Genomic DNA, 20818 nt, shown 5'->3' with positions numbered 1-20818 from the left:
AATGGTGTTCACAGCACAAAACCATCCTTAAAGGATGTCCTCACAGCCTGGCCAGTTTAGCTCAGTGGTTACAGCAGTGGCCCCAGGACCAAAGGGTCGCTGATTCGTCAAGGGTGTGTACTTGGTTGCAGGCTCAATCCCCAGCCCCGGTTGGGGTGCAAATGGGGAAGGGAGTCCCTTGAGTCTGGTGCCTTAGACCACTCGGCCATCCTGACACCCAAGGGGTGCAAATGGGAAGCAACCAGTCGATGTGTCTATGATGACTCCTGTTCAACAAAATCCTCCCACTACATCCAGTTTTTTTTATAATAGCAGAATAAAGATAAAAGGGCTTGTTTTTATCAGATACTTAGGACATAGAAGATTATACTCCAGAGAGCAATAGGTCTTTCTTAGATTGCTTTTTTCATGTTGAAAGAGAATGGAATTCCACAAGTGCTTCTCAGACCTGGCCAGTTTCATCTCTCGCTTGCAGTGGCCCCTAACTCTCTCTCTAACTCGAGCTCACATTCTCCCTCGAATTTCTCATCTCTCATCTCTTATCCCCATCTCTATCTCTAAATCTATTTCTATCTCTATGTCTCTCTGCTTTTGCTCTTGACTCCTCCAATCCATTGGCCATACAGCAACCAGAGTGGTCTTAAAACTGCAAATGTGATCGCATCCCTTCCTTGCATAAAACTTTTCAAAAAGTTTCTATTGCACTTAGAATAAAAGATCAAGTCCTTAGCATGGCCACATAGTCCTGAATATTTTCCCTACCTCATTTTGACCTCTCTCCCTTCCGCCCACTGTCTTCGAGCCACACAAGACTGAGTTCTTCCATCCCCTGGCTGTGCACCTACACTCTCCCCGTTGTCTGCACCAGCTCTTTCCTACTTATCCCTCAGTTTCATAAAGAGGCTTTCCATGAATCTCCAGTTACCTTATTTCTTATCATTATGAATTCATGGATTGAAACATTTGGAGAATTTCAGTTTATTGCAATTATTATCCCACTCAAATTTTCCCAATTTTATCTAATAGTACCCTTTTAAATTTGATGAACCAATAACATAGCCTTATTAGCCTGAAGCGCTTCTTCACTACGTGATATGATAAGATGGTCCCGGTTCATCTCCTCATCAATTTTTAGAAATTTTCCCAAGCAATTTTTAGAAATTTCACAAAGCACTGAGTGCTTTGTTTTTTAAAGAAGTGTGTCCAAGGGTGAACTTAGGAGTCATCCCATTCTGCAAGGGAGCCCTAGTTCATTCATTGTGAGAGTTCACCTCTGGGTCCATTGCTCTAGCCCTTTCGATCTTACCATGAGCCCCTTGCACTTGACTGCTACTGGACTGGACAAAACCCCTCCCAGTTCACACAAAGGACTATTGCAGGAAGTTAAACCTTGTAAAGTGAATAAATAATTCCAGAATGTAAAATTCAGGAGTCCAATATACAGAAGACAACCCAGAGACTTGGAGCCCAACAAAACGAGAATTCACACCCGGGAAAACAGAGATAAGAGGAAAATTGGAAAGAAACTTTCAACTAGTTCTTTTTTAAATGAACAATGAGAGGTTTAGTAACTTACCTAAGTTAACCCAGCTGGCAAGTTCAAACCAGGCAATCTAACTGCTGAGTCCACTTTCACAGCCATTGTATTATGATATACTGACTTCTCACGTTGTTCCTTAACTAAAAGGACTGACGTCCACCATAGCAGTCTTCCTTGCTCTAATCTCAGAGCTTAGACTCTCTTCCTTACACTGATATTCTTATATTTGGCATCACAATACCATCAAAGCAACCTACAATTGTACCATCAAGAAAACAGGAAGATAAATACAGGTTTCCCCTAACTCTGGAAAATCCATCTCTCTGTGGAACATACCTATTATACTGCTCAGGATAGGCATGGAAACACTAAACATACTCTCAGCCGTTTGTGGGGAAATTACCAGATGGACTCCTTATATAAACATAACCTATGACAGGGAGGTGGGGATGAGAGGTGATCTGGCTGGCTGTGATTTCATAACTCACATCATACATAGATTAGCATGTTAAACGATTTTTCTGAGACAGTCTCACTGAATTTTATGAATTACATGTTCCACTTGCTTTTATTTATTACACATGCTTTCGATTACCACCCGATGGAACAGCATTGTGGTAAAGCTGATCGCTAATTTCCCTCTATTAAAATAACACTTTGTTAACATCTTTACATTCTGAGAGTCAGAAAGGAGAATTTTTGACATTTTATGAAGTCAGCATTATCCTGACACAAAAGCAATAGCAAGGCAATACAAAAGAAGGAAACTGCCGCAGAACACCTCTCATGTACCTATATGTAAAAATCCTTAACAATTATTGGCAGATTTAATCTAACACACACACACACACACACACACACACACACCCCCCAAAACACACACACACCACCCTCACAACCAAGTGAGGTTAATCCTGGAAATGTAAGGCAATTTAACATTCAAAATTTATTTTTAAAGTACCATTGATAGTAGCTCAAGAAAATGAAATACTTAGTATAAATCTGTTAATCTGTTTCAAAATTATTTATATGAAAAGGCAAAGGACATAGAAAACAACTCTGAGAGAGAAGAACAAATTTATAGGACTCACACTACCTGATGTCAGATTTACTGTATAGCTATACTAATCAAGATAATATGGTATTAGTGAAAGTATACACACATAAATTAATGAGGCAAAATAGAGAATTCAGAAATAGATCTGAAAATATATAGTCAACTTACTTTGAATACAAGTGCAAAGACAATTTTATGAATAAAATTTTCAACAAATGCTGCTGAAACAATTGGGCATTCATATGCAAAAAAAGTACTTCAACCCATGCCTTATGAAAAAATTAACTCAAAGTAGATAATGAACCCAAATGTAAAACATAAAATTATAAATATTCTGAAAAATAACAAAAGAAAATGCTCATGAGTTTGGGTTAAGAAAAGAATTTTTTTAAAAAATATATTTTATTGATTTTTTACAGAGAGGAAGGGAGAGAGATAGAGAGTCAGAAACATCGATGAGAGAGAAACATCAATCAGCCGCCTCCTGCACATCCCCCACTGGGGACATGCCCGCAACCCAGGTACATGCCCCTGACCAGAATCGAACCCGGGACCCTTCAGTCCGCAGGCCGACGCTCTATCCACTGAGCCAAACCGGTTTCGGCGAGAAAAGAAAGGCAGAGCTGCCTCAAACAGATTGTCAAACTGCAGCGGGAAGGCCGGGGAGGGTTGGGGGGCAGGAGGTAGTGGGGTAAGAGATCAACTAAAGGACTTGTATGCATGCATATAAGCATAACCAATGGACATAAGACACTGGGTGATAGGGGAGGCTAGGGGACTGTCTAGGGCGGGGGGATAAAATGGATACATATGTAATACCCTTTGTAATACTTTAAGCAATAAAAAAAAAAACAAAAAAAACAAATGTGAAATCATAAAAAAAAAAAAAAGAATTTTTTAGATACAACACTAAGAACTTGGTCCGTAAGAGAAAAAAAAAATAGATCAATTATACCTTATAAGAACTAAAACCTGTTTCTCTGTAGAAGGTGGTTAAGCCCTAGCTGGTTTGACTCAGTGGATAGAACGTCAGCCTATGTACTGAAGGACCCCAGCTTCAATTATGGTCAAGGGCACATGCCCAGGTTTCAGGCTTGATCCCAAGTAGGGAGCTTGCAGGAGGCAGCCAATCAATGATTCTCTCTCATCATTGATGTTTCTCTCTTTCTCTCTTCCTTCCTCTCTGAAATCAATATTTATTTATTTACTTATTAATATATTTTATTGATTTTTTACAGGGAGGAAGGGAGAAGGGATAGAGAGCTAGAAATATTGATGAGAGAGAAACATCGATCAGCTGCCTCCTGCACACTCCCCACTGGGGATGTGCCCGCAACCAAGGTACATGCCCCTGACCAGAATCGAACCTGGGACCCTTGAGTCCACAGGCTGACACTCTATCCATTGAGCCAAACCGGTTGGGCTGAAATCAATATATATATATATTTAATAGATGGTTAAGAAAATGAAAGAAAAACTACAGTAAAAATACCTTCAAATCACAAATTCAACTAAGGGCTTATACCCATAATTTATGTGTCTGCAACAAGCAGAAGCCGAAATAACCGCTTGAGCTAAAGCTGACCCAATATACCCATAATTTAAAAAGAATTCTTAACACCAATAATACAAAAATAAATTTCCAGTAAATTGACAAATTATTTGAACAGATATTTCACCAAATAAGATATTCACACTGAAATTAGCACATGAAAAGATAACATTTAAAACAACAGTGAGATATCTTTACACACATACTAGAATAGCTAAGAATTTTTTTTAATCTAACAATCCCAAGTGCTGACAAGGAGGCAGAGTAACTAGAACTCTCATATATGGCTGTTGGGAATTCAAAATGGTCAAGTCACTCTGGAAAACTGTGACAGTTTCTTATAAATTTAAATGTACACTTACCCCAGGATCTGGAATCCTACTTGTAGGTATTCATTTAGCCTACAAAAATGAAAACTTACACCCACACAAAAACCTATGTTTCAAGTCTATTATGCTTAAAGTATATCATTGTTCATAATGACCCCAAACTAGAAACAGTCTGAATGTTCTTCAGTGGTGAATAAATCAACAAACTCTGGTACAGTAAAATTCTGTCCAGCAATAAAAAGAAATAGATGACTGATAGACATGACATCATGGATGAATCACAAATGCATTCCACTAAATGAAAGAAAACAGACTCAAAAGGTTGCAAATTATAATTTCACTTATATGACATTTTAAGAAAAGACAAAACTATAGAGACAGAAAACAGGTAATGGTCCAAGGGGTTAAGAATGGGGGAGGTTTTGACTACAAAGAGGAAGCAAGATGGAATATTTTTGGTCTGAAGGAGCTGTTCTGTATGTTGATTGTGGTCGTGGTTACAAGACTCTATATATACATTTATGGAAATTCACAGAACTAAGCATACAAAAATTAGTGAATTTTACTTTATATATTTTAAAAATAATTTTTAAATATGTATATATATGTACATATATATAACAAAAAATTGTGTTCTGTGAGCAGACTATCTTACCCTGAAGGAGTGGGAATCCTGTATACCTTTTTCAAAAGTAAAATAAACCTTTAAAATATGAAGTAAGAAAAAGCAAGAACTTTGAAAGGGTCACACCACTCATAACTCTAAAATCTCAAGATATTAAAAGTTACTGGTTGCTTTTCCACGTGACTGTTCAATTCATCTTGACCTCTGACCTCGAGTTCCAAAAGAATAAAAACAGCATAATGGAAACAAAACACTTCAGCATTATACTATTTAATGACCTGTAATCACAGCTCTATTAGCTCAGCTGCACTCAGCCTAACCTTAGAAGCTGTTTCTCTCACAGGAGAAAAAAATAAGGCTAATACAATCTTAGCAATGTTCATGAACAACAAGATCTTCTCTAAGTTTTATTCTATTCAAATCAAAATGCACCTAAGCCCTCTATTCCATGATTTCCTCTTTAAGCCTACTTTTTCATGAAATGCCACCAACCAAAAGTAGTATACAGAACATACACCAATCTTAAGGTTTTCAGTGAAAAGAAAATTAGGAACTAAGCTTTAAATAATTGCACAGATAAAGCTACTGATATGGGGGAAAAATCTACATATTTCATTTTAAAGTCACCTAGGGGATAACTTGTGCAAGATACATGGACCCTGCTATTAAACATTTTTCTTTTCCTCTTGTACCTGTAAATTGTGGTTCCTGCTAGCTAAAGTCTTCAGTCACACTAAGAAAGACTTCTGATTATTACACTGAAATCAATAAACATAGCCATGCCCTGAGCCTAAAATCTATGCTTATAAGATCTAGTTTATTAGCCTTTGAAGAGACATGGAGCAGAAGTTTACCTGATGTTGTCACTTGGTTAATTTGTCATATAATATGACATAATATAATAGTGTAGAATATTATGTGTATATATAAAATCCTATATAATAGAAGGTTAATCTGCAAATTGACCGAATGGTAGAACGACAGGTCACTATGATGCACACTGACCACGAGGGGGCAGGTGCTCAATGCAGGAGCTGCCCCTGGTGGTGAGTGTGCTCCCACAGGGGGAGCACTGCTCATCCAGAAGCCAGGCTTATGGCTGGCGAGTGCAGCAGCAGTGGCGGGAGCTTCTCCCACTCCACAGCAGTGCTAAGGATGTCTGACTGTGGGGAGTGGGCCTAAGCTGTCAGTCAGACATACCCCAAGGGCTCCCAGACTGCGAGAGGGAGCAGGCCGGGTTGAGGGACTCCCTCTGCCTCCAGTGCACGAATTTCATGCACCGGGCCTCTAGTATGTAAATAATATGAAATATGTAAAATACAATTGTTCAGATCCATGTCATTTCAGCCAAGAGTACAATAGTAGCCTTGAATCCTTTGTAATATTAAATGAGGAAATATAAACACCTTTACTCTCTTGAAGTGTCTTGGAGATTCTGATCGTAGAGAAGACAGAGAATTCCAAATGCTCAGATTTTCCTGCACATCTGATTGAGGTTGAAGCTCATTGCACTATATCTTTTGTGTGTGTATGATTAGTTGGGCCTCTGTGGATGATGGTACAATACAAAGTAGGAGTTTGAGGTTCTTGCTAAAGTATTAAAGGACTGAGTGAATCATGTATTTCTGGATAAAAATCCAAGATGGTCATGAAACCATTAGACTAATTATACTAGATCAAAACCTCATTAGTTCATAATCCACTTTCTCCTTGGACAATTCTGCTTAAACTCTGGGTTGGTTGTTCATATACTGCAGCAAATGAAGTAAATGCAGGATCCCTCTCTACTTCAAGGGTGAGAAAAAAAATAATATATGTGGAAATGTTTTGAAAAGAAAATGACACTCTATACATGCAAAATATTTCCATCAATAGGCACTACTGACACTCTCCCTAAGACATAGCAACCTTCCATATAGTAAGTCTAACAGCTAGATTGTTATTTCCTATCTGTGATGTGTAAGCATTGCTGAAGCCAGTTTAAGCAGTAGTATAAGAATGGTGGTTCTGCCCAGTGCTTTGCACTTCTATCAAATGGACACAATAAACTAAATCATCAAAACTCCACCCTCATAAATCTTTGACTTTTGCAGTCACCATTGAAAGATGTCATAGGAAATATTTTGAAGATGAACATTTTTAGTCCTTAAACTCTCAAAAAGCCATTCATTTCTGCTGAAACTGACTTTACTGATTACAGAGGGTTTCTTAAGATGATTAGACACAAAATGAAAGGGGAAATTAATAAGTGATAGCCACTCCAGCATTTCCACTGCCTTAATCATCGAGGATTTTAGAACAGTCAATAAAACTGATATCACCTATCACATCTAAAATATCTTTAAGGAAACTTCATTATTTCTAATTCATACATTCTGATTGCCTTACATGTTCTTCTACTGCACTTGTACTAGCTTTGTTTTATGATTTTCTTATATTACGAGCCCACTAGGTGGAGAATAAATATTTCTATTGAGTTACATCTTTGGATAGTGTCCAGCACAATCTAAGAGTATAGCTTATTTTAAACAGCTAGAATTACTAAAACCACAAAGTTAGAAAGGTCATGTAGTTTAGCCATCGTATCGGACACTTGCGACAGGCCAAACTATTGATATAAACGATCTAATTTAATTTTTACAATAATTCTAAGACAGAAAAATTATTAACCCCATTTCATATATGAGGAACCAGACGCTTGGAGTTTAAGTAATTTGCTCAAGGTCACACATTTTAGAATTGGGGGACCTGGAATTCCAATGTACATTTGTTTAACTCAGAATATAGGGTGTCCCCCAAAATGTATACATACACTTGGAATAATTATAAAGGCAACGTTCATTAAAATACATTTTGTTTTCAAAAAAGAGCTACCAGCTGTGAAAGTCTGTGTATATATGTTTTGGGGACACCTTGTATTTGCTTTTCCCTCTGTGATGAACCTCCTCATCTCCCAGTGGCAGGAAGCTCATTACTCTTGACACAACAAATCTTTGGACAGTTCTGACAGATCTTGCTAATGTCAAACAGCTAACTAGAAAAAAATTTACAAGATGTCATAAAAATTCATGCTATCATTTGTCATCAGTAACCACATCCTGAACCTGGTGGGGGGTCTAGGCCTACATTTTTCCTTTGAAGATAATCCTCAAAATCTTAATCATTCTATCATACATAACTTACTTGGCTTTCATATTATAATCACATGCCTTCCCTTTCCTTAAAAAGAGAAAGCCTTAAGACTTCGCTGATGTTGCATCATTTCTTGATTGAGGTCCCAGAGTTCTGCATAATAAATCCAGATGATGTTAGCTTGAAAAAGTGTTCATGCAGACAATATCAACCGACCTTCTAATTTTGAAAAGAACTCACAAGCGATTCCTGTAGAATATCTTATTCTAGTTAGAACTACCTAGATAAATTACCTATAAAATATACCTCTAAGTAGGAGACTACACTGAACTGTTAAGGGATCATTTAAGCTTATCCATATGTTATATATGATTATCCAAAAGTATTTTACCTTGGTGATAACTGTTGCTTAGTTACAGCTTCTATCTGTTCCTACCCAAAAGATCCCACTACCCTTCTAATAAGATGAAATAAAACCACATGCATAGCACTCTTGTTTTGTACTTGTAGTAGCACAAAAACGTGTCCAGTTTAACAAATATCTATAGCAAAAAAATTAGAGTATGATAACAGTGTTATCTGACACCATACAAGATGGAGATGGCATCACTGGTGAATTTACCTTACCTCTCCAGCTCTCTCCCACTCAATACCTTTCTCCATATTTTCTGTTTCTCTCCTCCAGAAACACTTGGCCTGCCTCCAAGAATCTCTTTATACACACGCTTCATAGTTTATTTTCATGCCTCTGACACCTAAAAAAAATGAGCTTCCCCATTTTAGGGTTTGGCCAGTGTCTTGGCTTACCCCTCAATTCTCAGCAGAGGGGGCTCCAAAATTGCTAATTGCAAGTCCCAATGTCCCGCACTAGTGCCTGGAAATATGTGCTAAATAGAAATAAGCTGATATTTTATATACTGAATCGTTCCCAAAACTTTATGATATCTCTTCAAATAAACAATTAGTTTAACAGACTCTTCTTTTTTTATTTCAAAAGAAAAGCAGCCAAGAATAGAAATCATTTAGAATTTGATATAATGTAAACACATTATCACACAGCTCTGTGTTAAACAGAATTCCTTCATACTCATAGACAAGTTTGCAAAGTAAAATCCCGATATGAAATGATTACTGTACAATCAGGATATTTGTCCTGTTACCCAATACCAGCATATATTCAACAATCAAAAACTATCTGTTCAGAATGCCAGGCACTAAAGAGGGACTTAGCTATACTTAATATTTGCATAGGGTCATGCTGTTGATTAGCCTGGTTCACATTCTAAGACTACAACAATATCCCTATGAACTGACAAGTCTTATATAGAGACATCTAAGCAATTTTCAAAAAAAATGACTTACCAAATAAACATGGAAAGGTAAAAATGAAAAAGGTCTTAGTTCTCAAGTTTTAGTTTAAACTCTCAAACCTTTTCTTCCCCACTTCCAAGATTCTAAGTCATCTCTAACCTACTATACAAATAAGATTCATCAAGGAAATAGTTAATATTCTCTCTAAATAAATTACAAATAATGTGTCTATATATAATGTTGCTCTCCCTCTCCATATATATATATATATATATATATATATATATATATATATATATATATATATATATATATGAAAAAATGATTATAGGATTAAGCATAATATGAAACCAAAGTAAACATAGTTTAAATGTCCAGAATCAAAATGGAATAGAATTTATAGATACTTATGGTGATCAATTTTCCATTGCCAGAGTAATACATCACACAATTAAAGGTTGATATATCACGCCTATTGTATAAAATGTGCCCACATTTACATGCACTTTCTTGCAGAGTTGCAAGGTAATGGAAAAAATCTCAGTAACTAACCCTCTGTTGGAACCACCCAATAAGTGTAATTATAGACTTGCCTATAATGAAGACTCCCTGAGACAAGTGCTTGCTTTGAAATCTACTCCACATACTCCAGACGCTGTGAAAACAAACCCAATACTTGATTATTGCGAAGATACTCACAGTAGAAGTTCCTTTTTGCTCGTGGGTTCATCATTTGGGGATGTTTTCATCAGGAGTCATCATGCTTTTGATCTTTAATGCCGTCCTTCCTCCAAAGTTTCTTGTCGTAATTTCCAAAACAGAGTCACTTGTACTAACAAGCCATCGTCCCATACTGTTTCCTTTTTGTGTGTGAGTGTTACCCTATAGATCAATTTCCTGTCCAAAAACACTCAAAACTGAACACACGCTGCTGTGCGCGAGTGAAATATGCTACTCAAACGCTCTGCTTCTGCAGTTGGGTTCGTGAAAAATTCCCTGACTGAAAAGAGGAACTATATCCCAGTGATTCCAGGGAACTTACAAGACAGAACTTTCTTCCTTAGGAATGCGCAGATCAAAACTGCCTCCGTCATTTTTCTCACTAGCTTGCGGGTCCAGTACTCTGACCCACGAAGTGCCCATGTACTGTGTGCAGCCCGAAGACCCTCCCAATTGCCAGAGTAACAATATCCCAACTACATTTTAAAAACGGGCTTAGTATGCTTTGAAGTACATAATGTTTTCCATTCCTGAAAGGACAAAGAGATCTACATTGTCAAAGTTTATTTTTAAGCTCATGTGCTTGCTAAGTGCAGTGGCGAGCAGGCTTTCCGTGCCTGTGGTACCATCGCTGGAACCTATTAATGCAAACAGATGAATCGCTGGCTTGATTCCACATAGGCTTTTATTGCCCCCCCCCTTTTTTAATCTTATCTAAATTGCATTGATTATCATTTTTAAAATCAAGAATGCTATACGTTTTTCTAAGCTTGCTTGTTTTAATTTGATCAGTACAGAAGCAATGTAAGAAAGGCAAATAAGAGGAAGTTTTCAAGTAGCTTTCGCTGACATAAGAGAGTTAGTAATTAGAGGTAGATTCTGTTTCTGGGTGAAGTTTGAGGGATATTTGGAGACAGGAAAAACGGCAATAAGTTTTGGATAAAATAGACAAAGATCAAGGATGAAAGAGAGTGAGAGAGAAGAGAGGAGATAAGAAGAGAGAGATGTCTTGACTATTAACACTAATGCTTCACATATTTTCTTATTGTTGGGGAAGCAGATTGCTCTGGTTTGTATAACCCCCTACCGGTCTGCTCAACCCACCAAAATTAGCCCACATGTCATCTGATACCAGACCAAGACTCATGGGAACACATTATTGCTCTATTAAAGCCATAACAACATACAACTGAGCAGTGAGCCTAGGGTGGCCCTGAGGTAATACAATCCGTGTTATAGAATTTCTAGCCCCGATTTTAAACATCTGTTTTTGATATGATAATAAATGTGATAATGTACATTAAATGCCAGTATTAAAGTAAGATAATCCTTCCGTCGAACTAAAACAATGCATGCTTTTCAAATCACGTAAGAGGGAGAGATTAGGAGGATAGACACTTGTATTTGTGCATATACCAAAAATGACCCTCCCAGGCACAAACACACACGTACACACACACACACACACACACAGGAATAGCGCAGAAACTATCAGTTGCCTTCCTAGAACTACAGTGGGTTTTCACTGAGCCCTTCCTCTGCTTCCTTTTCTGGACATCCCTTGGCACAACTGCACTACTTCGTCAGGGACTTGAGATTGAGGGAAATGGAAGGGGATGTGAAAAATACTACTACTAATTGGACCAGGCAGAGATGTGAGCCCCTGACCGTTGCTTCATTAGTGCCATCTCATGCTGTAATCTGATGGAGTACCCAGCCACTGGCGACTTGAAAAGTAAATTAAATTGGATTATCCCTATCCTGTTTTAGCTTCATGGGGAATTAGAGTTTCTGTATTTCAAGCCCAAAGATTACCATATTATTAGCTGTCAAGTAAATTGGTGCTGTAAATGGTGCAGGAGTCCAGAAGTTGAGGTCCCTCTAAATTGGCAACCTAGAATTAGACCAGTCGATTTTTTAAAAAAAAAGAAAAGAAAGAACTAGCCCATGGGCATTTGATGACCTTTTATATTTGCTTATGAGAAGGCTGACAGGGTGACCTGGAGGATGGGAGGTGTGTGGAAGCTGCTGAGACAAAAGTCACGTTGGGAATGACAAGTGGTTAATTAGTATGATGAGCTTGAGAGAGAAGGATGAGGCTCATGTTGACTGAGCGCTCGTGTGTTTCAGAAAGGGAACTTTGTACAATGGTGTATTGTACAAACAAATTCCACTTATCAAACATCTACTGTGCCCCAGGTACTGTGCTAAGAACACAATTTTGTATGTTAAGCGCAATAATATAAATATGTCCAAAGTAGAAAGGTAGCAAAGATAAGGGAATAGTTAATTATGTTTGGCAAGACTTAAGTTGATGTCTAAGCTGAATTTGGCATAGAAATTGGAATTTGCCAAGCAGACAATAGGTGGTAAGATGTTCCAAACAGTAAAATTAGCTTATGCAATAGTGAGATGAGAGAAATGGAAAAATTATTCTCAAAAACACAAGTAGTGTACATTATAGGGTTTTAAAATCCTAGTGAAATTTTGGAAAGAGCAAGATAATCCCAGACCAGGTTTGTCCATCTTACTCAACCATGTGAACCACCTAAAGAGAGAAACTAAGTCACGTATTCCTTAGGATCACCCCTATGCCTGGAACATAAAAAACTGCCCGATTAACAAATTGCGTTGCCACTCTACCCTCCAGGAAAAAATGGTATGAGTACATCTTGCTCCAATGGTAATCTGTATTCTGCTCTTTCTCCCAGCTAGGAGTCTTGCTCAAAGTATGTCTGAACATCAGGAATATTGAAAATTTATTCACTCCCTTGTTTTCACTCCTGCTGATGTTCAAAGCTTCATGAGTCAGGTGAATGGTATTTGAAGGAGCTGGCGCAAAATAAAAACCCCAAGTGCTCTCTCTTGGTTTGAGCCAAACCCAAACCTTTTGAAAGGCGTGAAAACATGCAGCCACATTGGTGTGGTTTTCCTTTCCTGGGCCGCTCTTCTTCCTGGTGCTGGCCAGCACCACACAGAAGTCTTGTGACATGAGCCATGTCCACGGAATTTTTAATTCTGCCAAAAACCAGAGGGATTGGAAATTTCGTGAGAATGGTTATTCTTAGGAGATTTCCATCCCAGATTCCTAACTTGTGTGGCTCGTATAAGCATCTAAGATGCACTGCCAAACCTTCTGAGGTCCCCAATGCACTGATTTCCACTCACATGTCTGCATGGAGACCTCAAAGTAACAGTGAATGCAATGGTTTGTTGGGAAATACTTTCGAATGCCAGCCCAAGATCCCCCTACCTATGTGGAAATGGCTTTGGAATGCCATGATAAAACAAACATTGGGTTTAAAATGTACCCAGAATATGTTCAATTTTTAGATGAGACGTGTTTACATTCTCCCAAATAAAAATAACCTACTCCAAAGCAGCCCTTCAATTAATGTCTATTCTTTTCCTTCTGCGCAACTTTAAAATATGATAAGAATATTTGCTTGGTATGTTGCTAAGTATGTAACAGCTCAAGCTCTTCCTATAGGCTCATTTCTCCTATAGACTTTCTATGAGAAGACTAGATCATAAATTCACCCTAAATCTCACTAATCAGGATACTATTTCAGCCATTGCTATGTAACACACCTACTCCAAACTCAATGGTTTAAAACAATAGTCATTTATTATTGGTGACTATTTTATGGGTCAGCATGACAATCCTGGTCTCCTCTGGGCTTATCAGCTGCATATGGGTGAGTGACTGCTGATCTTGGCTGGGCTCTTTGACCTGTTTTGGGGTCAGCTGCCTGCAGGGTAGTATAGGATAGCCTAGATGAGACAACTGAGCTCTTCTCCTTGAGTTCTCATTTGTACATGTCTTTCATATCCCTCCACAGGCTAGTCCAAGAGTGGTCTTCAGCCACCATGAATACATTTTCAAGGCAATCAGAGGCGAGAGAGGGAGTGGAAATGTATGAGTGCATTTTAAAGCCTCTGTTTAGGTTAAAATGTTAACATCATTTTGGCCAAAGCAAGAGACAAGGCAAGCCCAGAGTTTGTGTTAGGAGGGCAGCTACTACCAAAAGATGTGAATACAGAAAAGCATGGAAAATGGGGCTTTCATACACAGGTGCAGACTATTACATCTGAAGCCAAGCAAGCCACATATCTGAGGTCCCTGTTTCTTCTCACCATTCCCAGACTTCGGTTCCAGAGGCACACATTACATGAGGTAAGACCTGGCTTCCTCAAAGGTGTCAAGGGGACCAGGTGATAGAACTTTTTAAGTACAGGGGCAGTCAACTTCCATGAGGCAAACTTTGACCAACAGAAAGCAGAAAATGAATGAGAACTGCAAAGAAATGTCAACTCACTTATTTCCTTAATGCACTGTTTAGATGCAGGATTTTCCCATGCTGGCTGTCCAAACAATGCTACAAGTGGTGCACACTGATGGAGTGACTATGTCTCTTTGTGGCCCTTGGTGAAGCTATGGTCAGCATGGTAACACATCATCCTGCTTCCCACTGTTCTCTGCACACTTCCCTTTCCCTCTGCTCTAATTACCCTGGGATTCTCTTCCCGGTAAAGCGTTAGCATGAAAGCCTGTGTCAAGCTCAATTTCAAGGAAATCCAGGTGAGACATCTGTTTGTGTGTATATGTTGTATTAATTTATTTATATGTGTGTAATATATATTACATGTGTATACATATATACACTTATACATATATCATTTTCTTCTATGTAGAGATAAATATTATTACATAATTATATAAAGATGTATATGTTATGTAATTATATAGAGATGTCACCACTGTATGGTGACATTATGAAATAAAATATCAATTCAAAGAATTTATAAACCCAAGAGTTTTTGTTTTCTTTTTATTTTTTTTTGTTGTTGTTATTTTTTGCTAGTGAAAAAAGGAATTAATAAGTTAACTTACAGGAATTAATAAATATGAACTTTGTAAAATAGCCATAAACTTTGATCCTTTAGGAATGTAGGGTTTCAGACTCTTAAAATTAGATATAAATGAGATGAGTACCTTGACGTTTTTTATCTTAAAATATTTTTTAGCTTAAAATAATTTTTCTATTAAATTTAGCGGGGCTTGAAACCAAAGATTTGCTTTAGTGTCTCTGCTAATAACAAACAAACAAATGCTTGATAAGAGAGCAGGGATTGTAGAAAGAAATGTGCACAGGAGAGAAGATGCTATTGTCATGGGGTGAGGTGAAGCTCACAGCCAGGTGAGGCTGAGAGGATTTGAGTACAGGCATCTGAGACATCAGATACCACTTGAGTAGCTAAAAAGCAGAGCCATTTTTCTCTTTATAACTATTCCATTTAACATAACACACAAGTTAAATTGTAGTATAACTCCAACGTTTGCTGGACCAGTTGCCCACAGTAATCTTATTGAGCATAATCTTAAATTCAATGCTATATCTTTGTGAAGCCCAAAGACCCAGCCTTCCTTTCTGCAGATTCCTAATAATTTACATCTTTAAGTATCTGTTTCTTGGCCTCCTGTCTAGAGTCGCAAAGTCCAACCTCTACATCAATTTCCGCTGAAGCACTGTGTGAGTTCAGTAGCTTTAAGGCTTAAGGGATTGTGAGAAGGGACATCTCACGCTGCCTCACAGCTTGTCATCTTGCCCACTCCACTGCACACACTCCCTCCCGTTATCCTATGCCTTCAAGCCTGCTCACAAATGCATTGTATTTTCTCTTGCACACGAGATCCATTCATACTTAGATCTTAGAAGCTCAGCTTTTCCTAACAAAGTTGGGTGTCTGCCTACAAGTTCTAAGAGAAGTCACTGAATTTTTTTCTTCATATTATGAAACAGGACATAAAATTTTTTCAATGAGATTCAATAAAACTATTTTTGAGTGGAAAAAATGTTATTGTAAACACTTTATTTTTCCTAAACTATCACTTGCACAAAATATAATACCCCTGATGGACTTATTCAATTTCCCCTTTCAAATGTTTACATAACTGAAAGCATTTCTCCTTTTTAAAGTTATTAGATTTATATTTTTTCTTATTCTCATGATTTTTCATTAATGTATATACCTCTTCCTACTAGACTGTAAACTCCAAGAGTATAGCAATTAAGTTTAATCTCACCTGACACTGAATCATAGGTACGAGGCATAGATTAATATATTTGTTCAGTGAGTGAATGAATGAATGAAACTGTATATGTAAATGTATTAACTGCATATATAGAGAAAGCGAATTACAGAGAAAAACAGAAACAAAACCCAAGGCCCAGAAAAGTGAAGTGTCTTATCGAGGGTCACACAGCTAATTGATAGCAGAGTGGTTTTAGCAAGATTGCCATGCACACTCTCAGCTCACTTGTTTTCTTGTTGATAGACAGCAAATTAGATTGCATTTACATTGAAAAATGGGCCCAGCCAGCGTGGTTCAGTGGTTGAGCATTGACCTATGAACCAGGAGGTCATGGTTCGACTCATGGTCACAGCACATGCCCAGGTTGTCAGGGCTCGAACCCCAGTGTGGGGCATGTAGGAGGCGGCCGATCGATGATTTTCTCTCATCATTGATGTTTCTATCTCTCTCTCCCTCTCCCTTCTTCTCTGAAATCAATAAAAAAATTTTAAAAGGCACAGTAGGCCAATACTCCTTTTTTTTTAAAATTGCTACTTTAAAATGACCCCTTTAACCCTAGCTGGATTGGCTCAGTGGATAGAGCATTGGCCTGCTGACTGAAGGGTCTGGGATCAATTCCAGTCAAGAGTATATGTCCAGGTTGTGGGCTCGATACCTAGTAGGGGGTGTGCAGGAGGCAGCCAATCATTGATTCTCTCTCATCATTGATGTTTCTATCTCTCTCTTCCTCTCTGAAATCAATAAAAATATATTTAAAAATAAATAAAATGCCTCCATTATTTCCACCGGGTGTTTAGTGAATTAGCATAGGGTCATTCCTGGCATACACAGAAAGCCAAGGAGAGCTGAGTTTCCGCTTCTCAGGAACACATGGGGAAAAATGGGGTGATGGACAAACACTCACAGGGGCTTGTAAAGACAATGAAGCAGGTGTCAGTCCCCTCTGGGACTTCAAAGAGCCCCAGAAATTTACATAAAAATCAACAGCAGGGAAAGAAAATGTGACTTTATTTCAACACATCTTAAAAGAAGTCAGATCGACACTAATAAAAGACAAAGATGCTAATTGACCATACTTTCGCTATGCCCAAGCCACGCCCACCAGCCAATCAGAGCGACTATATGCAAATTAACCCAACCAAGATGGCAGCCAGCAGCCAGGGAGCTGGAGGAAGCAGGAGGCTTGGTTGCCCGGGCGATGGAGGAAGCCAAGCTTCCTGCCTGCTCTGAGCTGGCTGTGGCCTCTGCAAAAGGCAACAAAGTTTCAATTATAGAAGACAAATAAATCCCAGATACCTGCTTCCAGCCAGCCTCCACTGGGAGCTTGGGTGGCTGGGGGTTGTGGCCAGCCTGCAAACAGCCATCAGCCCCTCACCCAGGATGGCCTCACCCTCGTGGGGTGAGGATCCCCGCTGTGGGGCTTAGCCAGCCTGAAAATGGCCCTCAGCCCCACACCCAGGCTGGCCAGGCACCCCAGCAGGACCCCCAACCCTGAAGGGGCTGTGGCCAGACTACAAACAGCCATCAGCCCCTCACTCAGGCTGGCCAGGCACTCCTATATAATAAAAGGGTAATATGCAAATTGACCCCAACAGCAGAACTACTGGGAATGACTGGTCACTATGACACACACTGACCACACTGACCACCAGGGGGCAGACGCTCAATGCAGGAACTTCCCCCTGGTGGTCAGTGCACTCCTACAGGGGGAGCTCTGCTCAGCCAGAAGCCAGGCTGATGGCTGCCAAGACAGCGGTGGTGGTAGGACATTCTCCTGCCTCCTCAGCAGCGCTAAAGATGTCCGAATGCAGCTTAGGCCTGCTCCCTGCTGGCAAGTGGACATCCCCCGAGGGCTGCTAGGCTGCCAGAGGGATGTCTAACTGCTAGGTTAGGCCCAATCCCCCAGGGAGCGGGCCTAAGCCAGCAGGTGGTCATGCCCCGAGGGGTCCCAGACTGTGAGAGGGCACAGGCCAGGCTGAGGGACAACCCCCAAGTGCACAAATTTTTGTGCACCAGGCCTCTAGTTAGATATAAATTTCCACTTGTAATCCGTGGCTGGATATATATTTTTTTCTAGCCTACATTCCTAGGTGGAGCTTCCAGGGTGGTTGGCTCAGGAGTGCAGTAGGGAATGTCTATGGCTCCCGGGCCCATGCAAAATCTGCTACTGCAGACCAAGTTTGCAAAGAGGAGAGGGAAATCCTAAATTCTCATTGGAGGGCCTGGAATTCAAACCTATGTCACTACCCAAGTACTATGCCATTTTTTAAAAAATAGAGACTGCAAATAGGAAGTCCTCTCACATTGTTCGCCCTTAACGTATTTCCCAAAAACTTTTATGTATGTGCCGGCCAACATTCACAAAATGCAGTAAAGTTTCCCTATGCCACACAAAGCAAGGGGAGATCATGCTTCTCTACAGGGTAGAGAGATTACATTCGATTAAAGTGTTAATGTTATTCCCTGAGAAGTTGTTTCCACATTTTAAATGGCAAGTCTTCTTCCCAACAATAACCCTCAACAGAGCCCTTATAGCATACACTCCAAATTAGTGTAGCTGAGGCCAAAGGCAGTTGCTATGAATAGACTTGCAAGTAATCTCTAGCAAGTGATCCCCACCTGTGATTCCATCCTTTCCACACACACCATTTAGAGCTTAGTGCATGGCTTGCATACTCAAAGGGACACCATAAATAATTTCTCACTGGGAAAGATCATTGTGAAAAGGTTTATAATGATAAAAAAAAAATCCTACCAGAGCAAACCTCTCTCTGCTGCTGCAGAGAACAGGATAATTTCTCCCTTGCCTTCATTTTTCTTTCTTTTATACTACACCCTGGATCCTGAAGCCAACGGTATTTTTTTAAAAAAAAAAAAAATCTATAATGGCCCTGCTTTGTAACTTGTTCCATATGTTTGACATGCTTCGTAAAATAATTCCACATTAGTTTCCCCAGCCTAGGGTTTGGATCGTGACATCTGTTTTTTCCTATGGTTGCATGATTTATTTTGGTGTCCGTGTGAACTTGCTGTATAATAGTAAAAGGAATTTGCTTAGATTCCCTTTTCCTGGAATGTCTCCTGGTGCCTTGCAAACCCATCAGACCTCCTATCCACAGAAGATCTGACACAGCCACTATCGAGCCCAGCTTTGCCACTTACTAGTGTATAAGCTCACACAAGTCCTTCCAGCTCTCTGGACCTCAATGTCCACATCTGTAAAATGGGGATGATAACAATAATAACTATTCATAGGCTTTGGAGAAGATTTAAATAAGTTATCATATCATTTCTATGAAACACGTTGATCAGTACCTGACATATAGAAAGTGTTGGTTGCTTTAGTTATTAAAGCCAAGGCACAAAGAAAGGTCTTGAAGACCTATGTTCCTCTTCCTCTAGCACACCTTTGCTGACCTTCGTTTATTCACTCCCTCAACAAGTGGATATTAAGTACCAAAAGATAAAATCAACACTGAGTGCAGCCATCATGGAGACTGAAGGTAAAGGAAGTCAGGAACACTAATCCTATCTTTATTAAAACCTGATATGTTATTTATCACAGATTTTTACTTAATATTGACTGTTAAAAAATATTGCATTAAACCCAGCTGGTGTGATTCACTGCTTGAGCAAGTGCAGCGGCGGTAGCGGGAGCCTCTCCCCGCTACCCTGCAGGTGGGCGATAAGGAGCGAGGAGTCCCAGACTGTGAGAGCCCTGGACTGCCAGAGGGATGTCTGATCGGGCCTAAGCCAGCAGGTGGACATCCCCCGAGGGGTTCCAGACTGCAAAAGGGCACAAGCCAGGCTGAAGGAGCCCCCCCCCCACGTTCACGAATTTTATGCACCTGGCCTCTAGTATAGATATAATTATTTCTTTGTCGAGAGAAGAAACTGATGCCTTCTTCATCATAGTTCTAGTAATTTTCAGTCCTTACTTGTTTTACCTATTCCTTTGACTCTATTCCATTTACTGCAAACATTTCACTTGAAGCCTATTTATTTACTCCTTAATTTATTCAACAGATATTTATTGAGCACCTGCTAAGTATCAGACATCGTTGTAGCATGTGGGATACACAAATGAACACTCTGGTCTTTGGAAAGCTTCATTCCAGCTCAAAGAGAAAGAAACAATGAACAAATAAATAAACACACGGTAATTCAGGTGGCAATAATTTTTACAAAGGCCGAGATAAAGCAAGGTAGGGAGGTAGGGATGCAATGAAAAAAAGGATGGGTAGTCAAGGAAGCCTCACCAAGAAGGTGATATTGCAGCAAGAATATGAGGAGATAGGGAAGTAAGATACCCAGGAGCAGGGTATTCCAGACAGGAAATAAAAGGGCTCCAAGACAGGAACACCCCTGGCATGTGCAAAGAAAAGCAAGGAGTCCACTGGAATGTGTGGACAGGGGCGGAGGTAAGCTGTAGATGAGATCAGAGAAGCAATGTGG

The 20818-nt window shown here is 39.4% G+C and overlaps 1 protein-coding gene across 1 annotated transcript in view; it reads right to left on the bottom strand.

The window, feature by feature from the left end:
* KCNK2 (potassium two pore domain channel subfamily K member 2) overlaps nucleotides 1–10344 on the bottom strand; it is a 150814-nt gene extending 140470 nt beyond the window's left edge. Inside the window, exon 1 of the mRNA XM_059675622.1 lies at nucleotides 10246–10344. Coding sequence (XP_059531605.1) covers nucleotides 10246–10279 — 34 coding nt within the window. The 5' untranslated portion in view covers nucleotides 10280–10344. The remainder of the gene's footprint in view (nucleotides 1–10245) is intronic.
* Nucleotides 10345–20818: the final 10474 nt, after the last annotated feature.

Source organism: Myotis daubentonii, chromosome 18 (genome assembly GCF_963259705.1).
Source record: "Myotis daubentonii chromosome 18, mMyoDau2.1, whole genome shotgun sequence".
Lineage (NCBI taxonomy): Eukaryota > Metazoa > Chordata > Mammalia > Chiroptera > Vespertilionidae > Myotis > Myotis daubentonii.
This window is presented reverse-complemented; position numbering and strand designations above follow the sequence as displayed.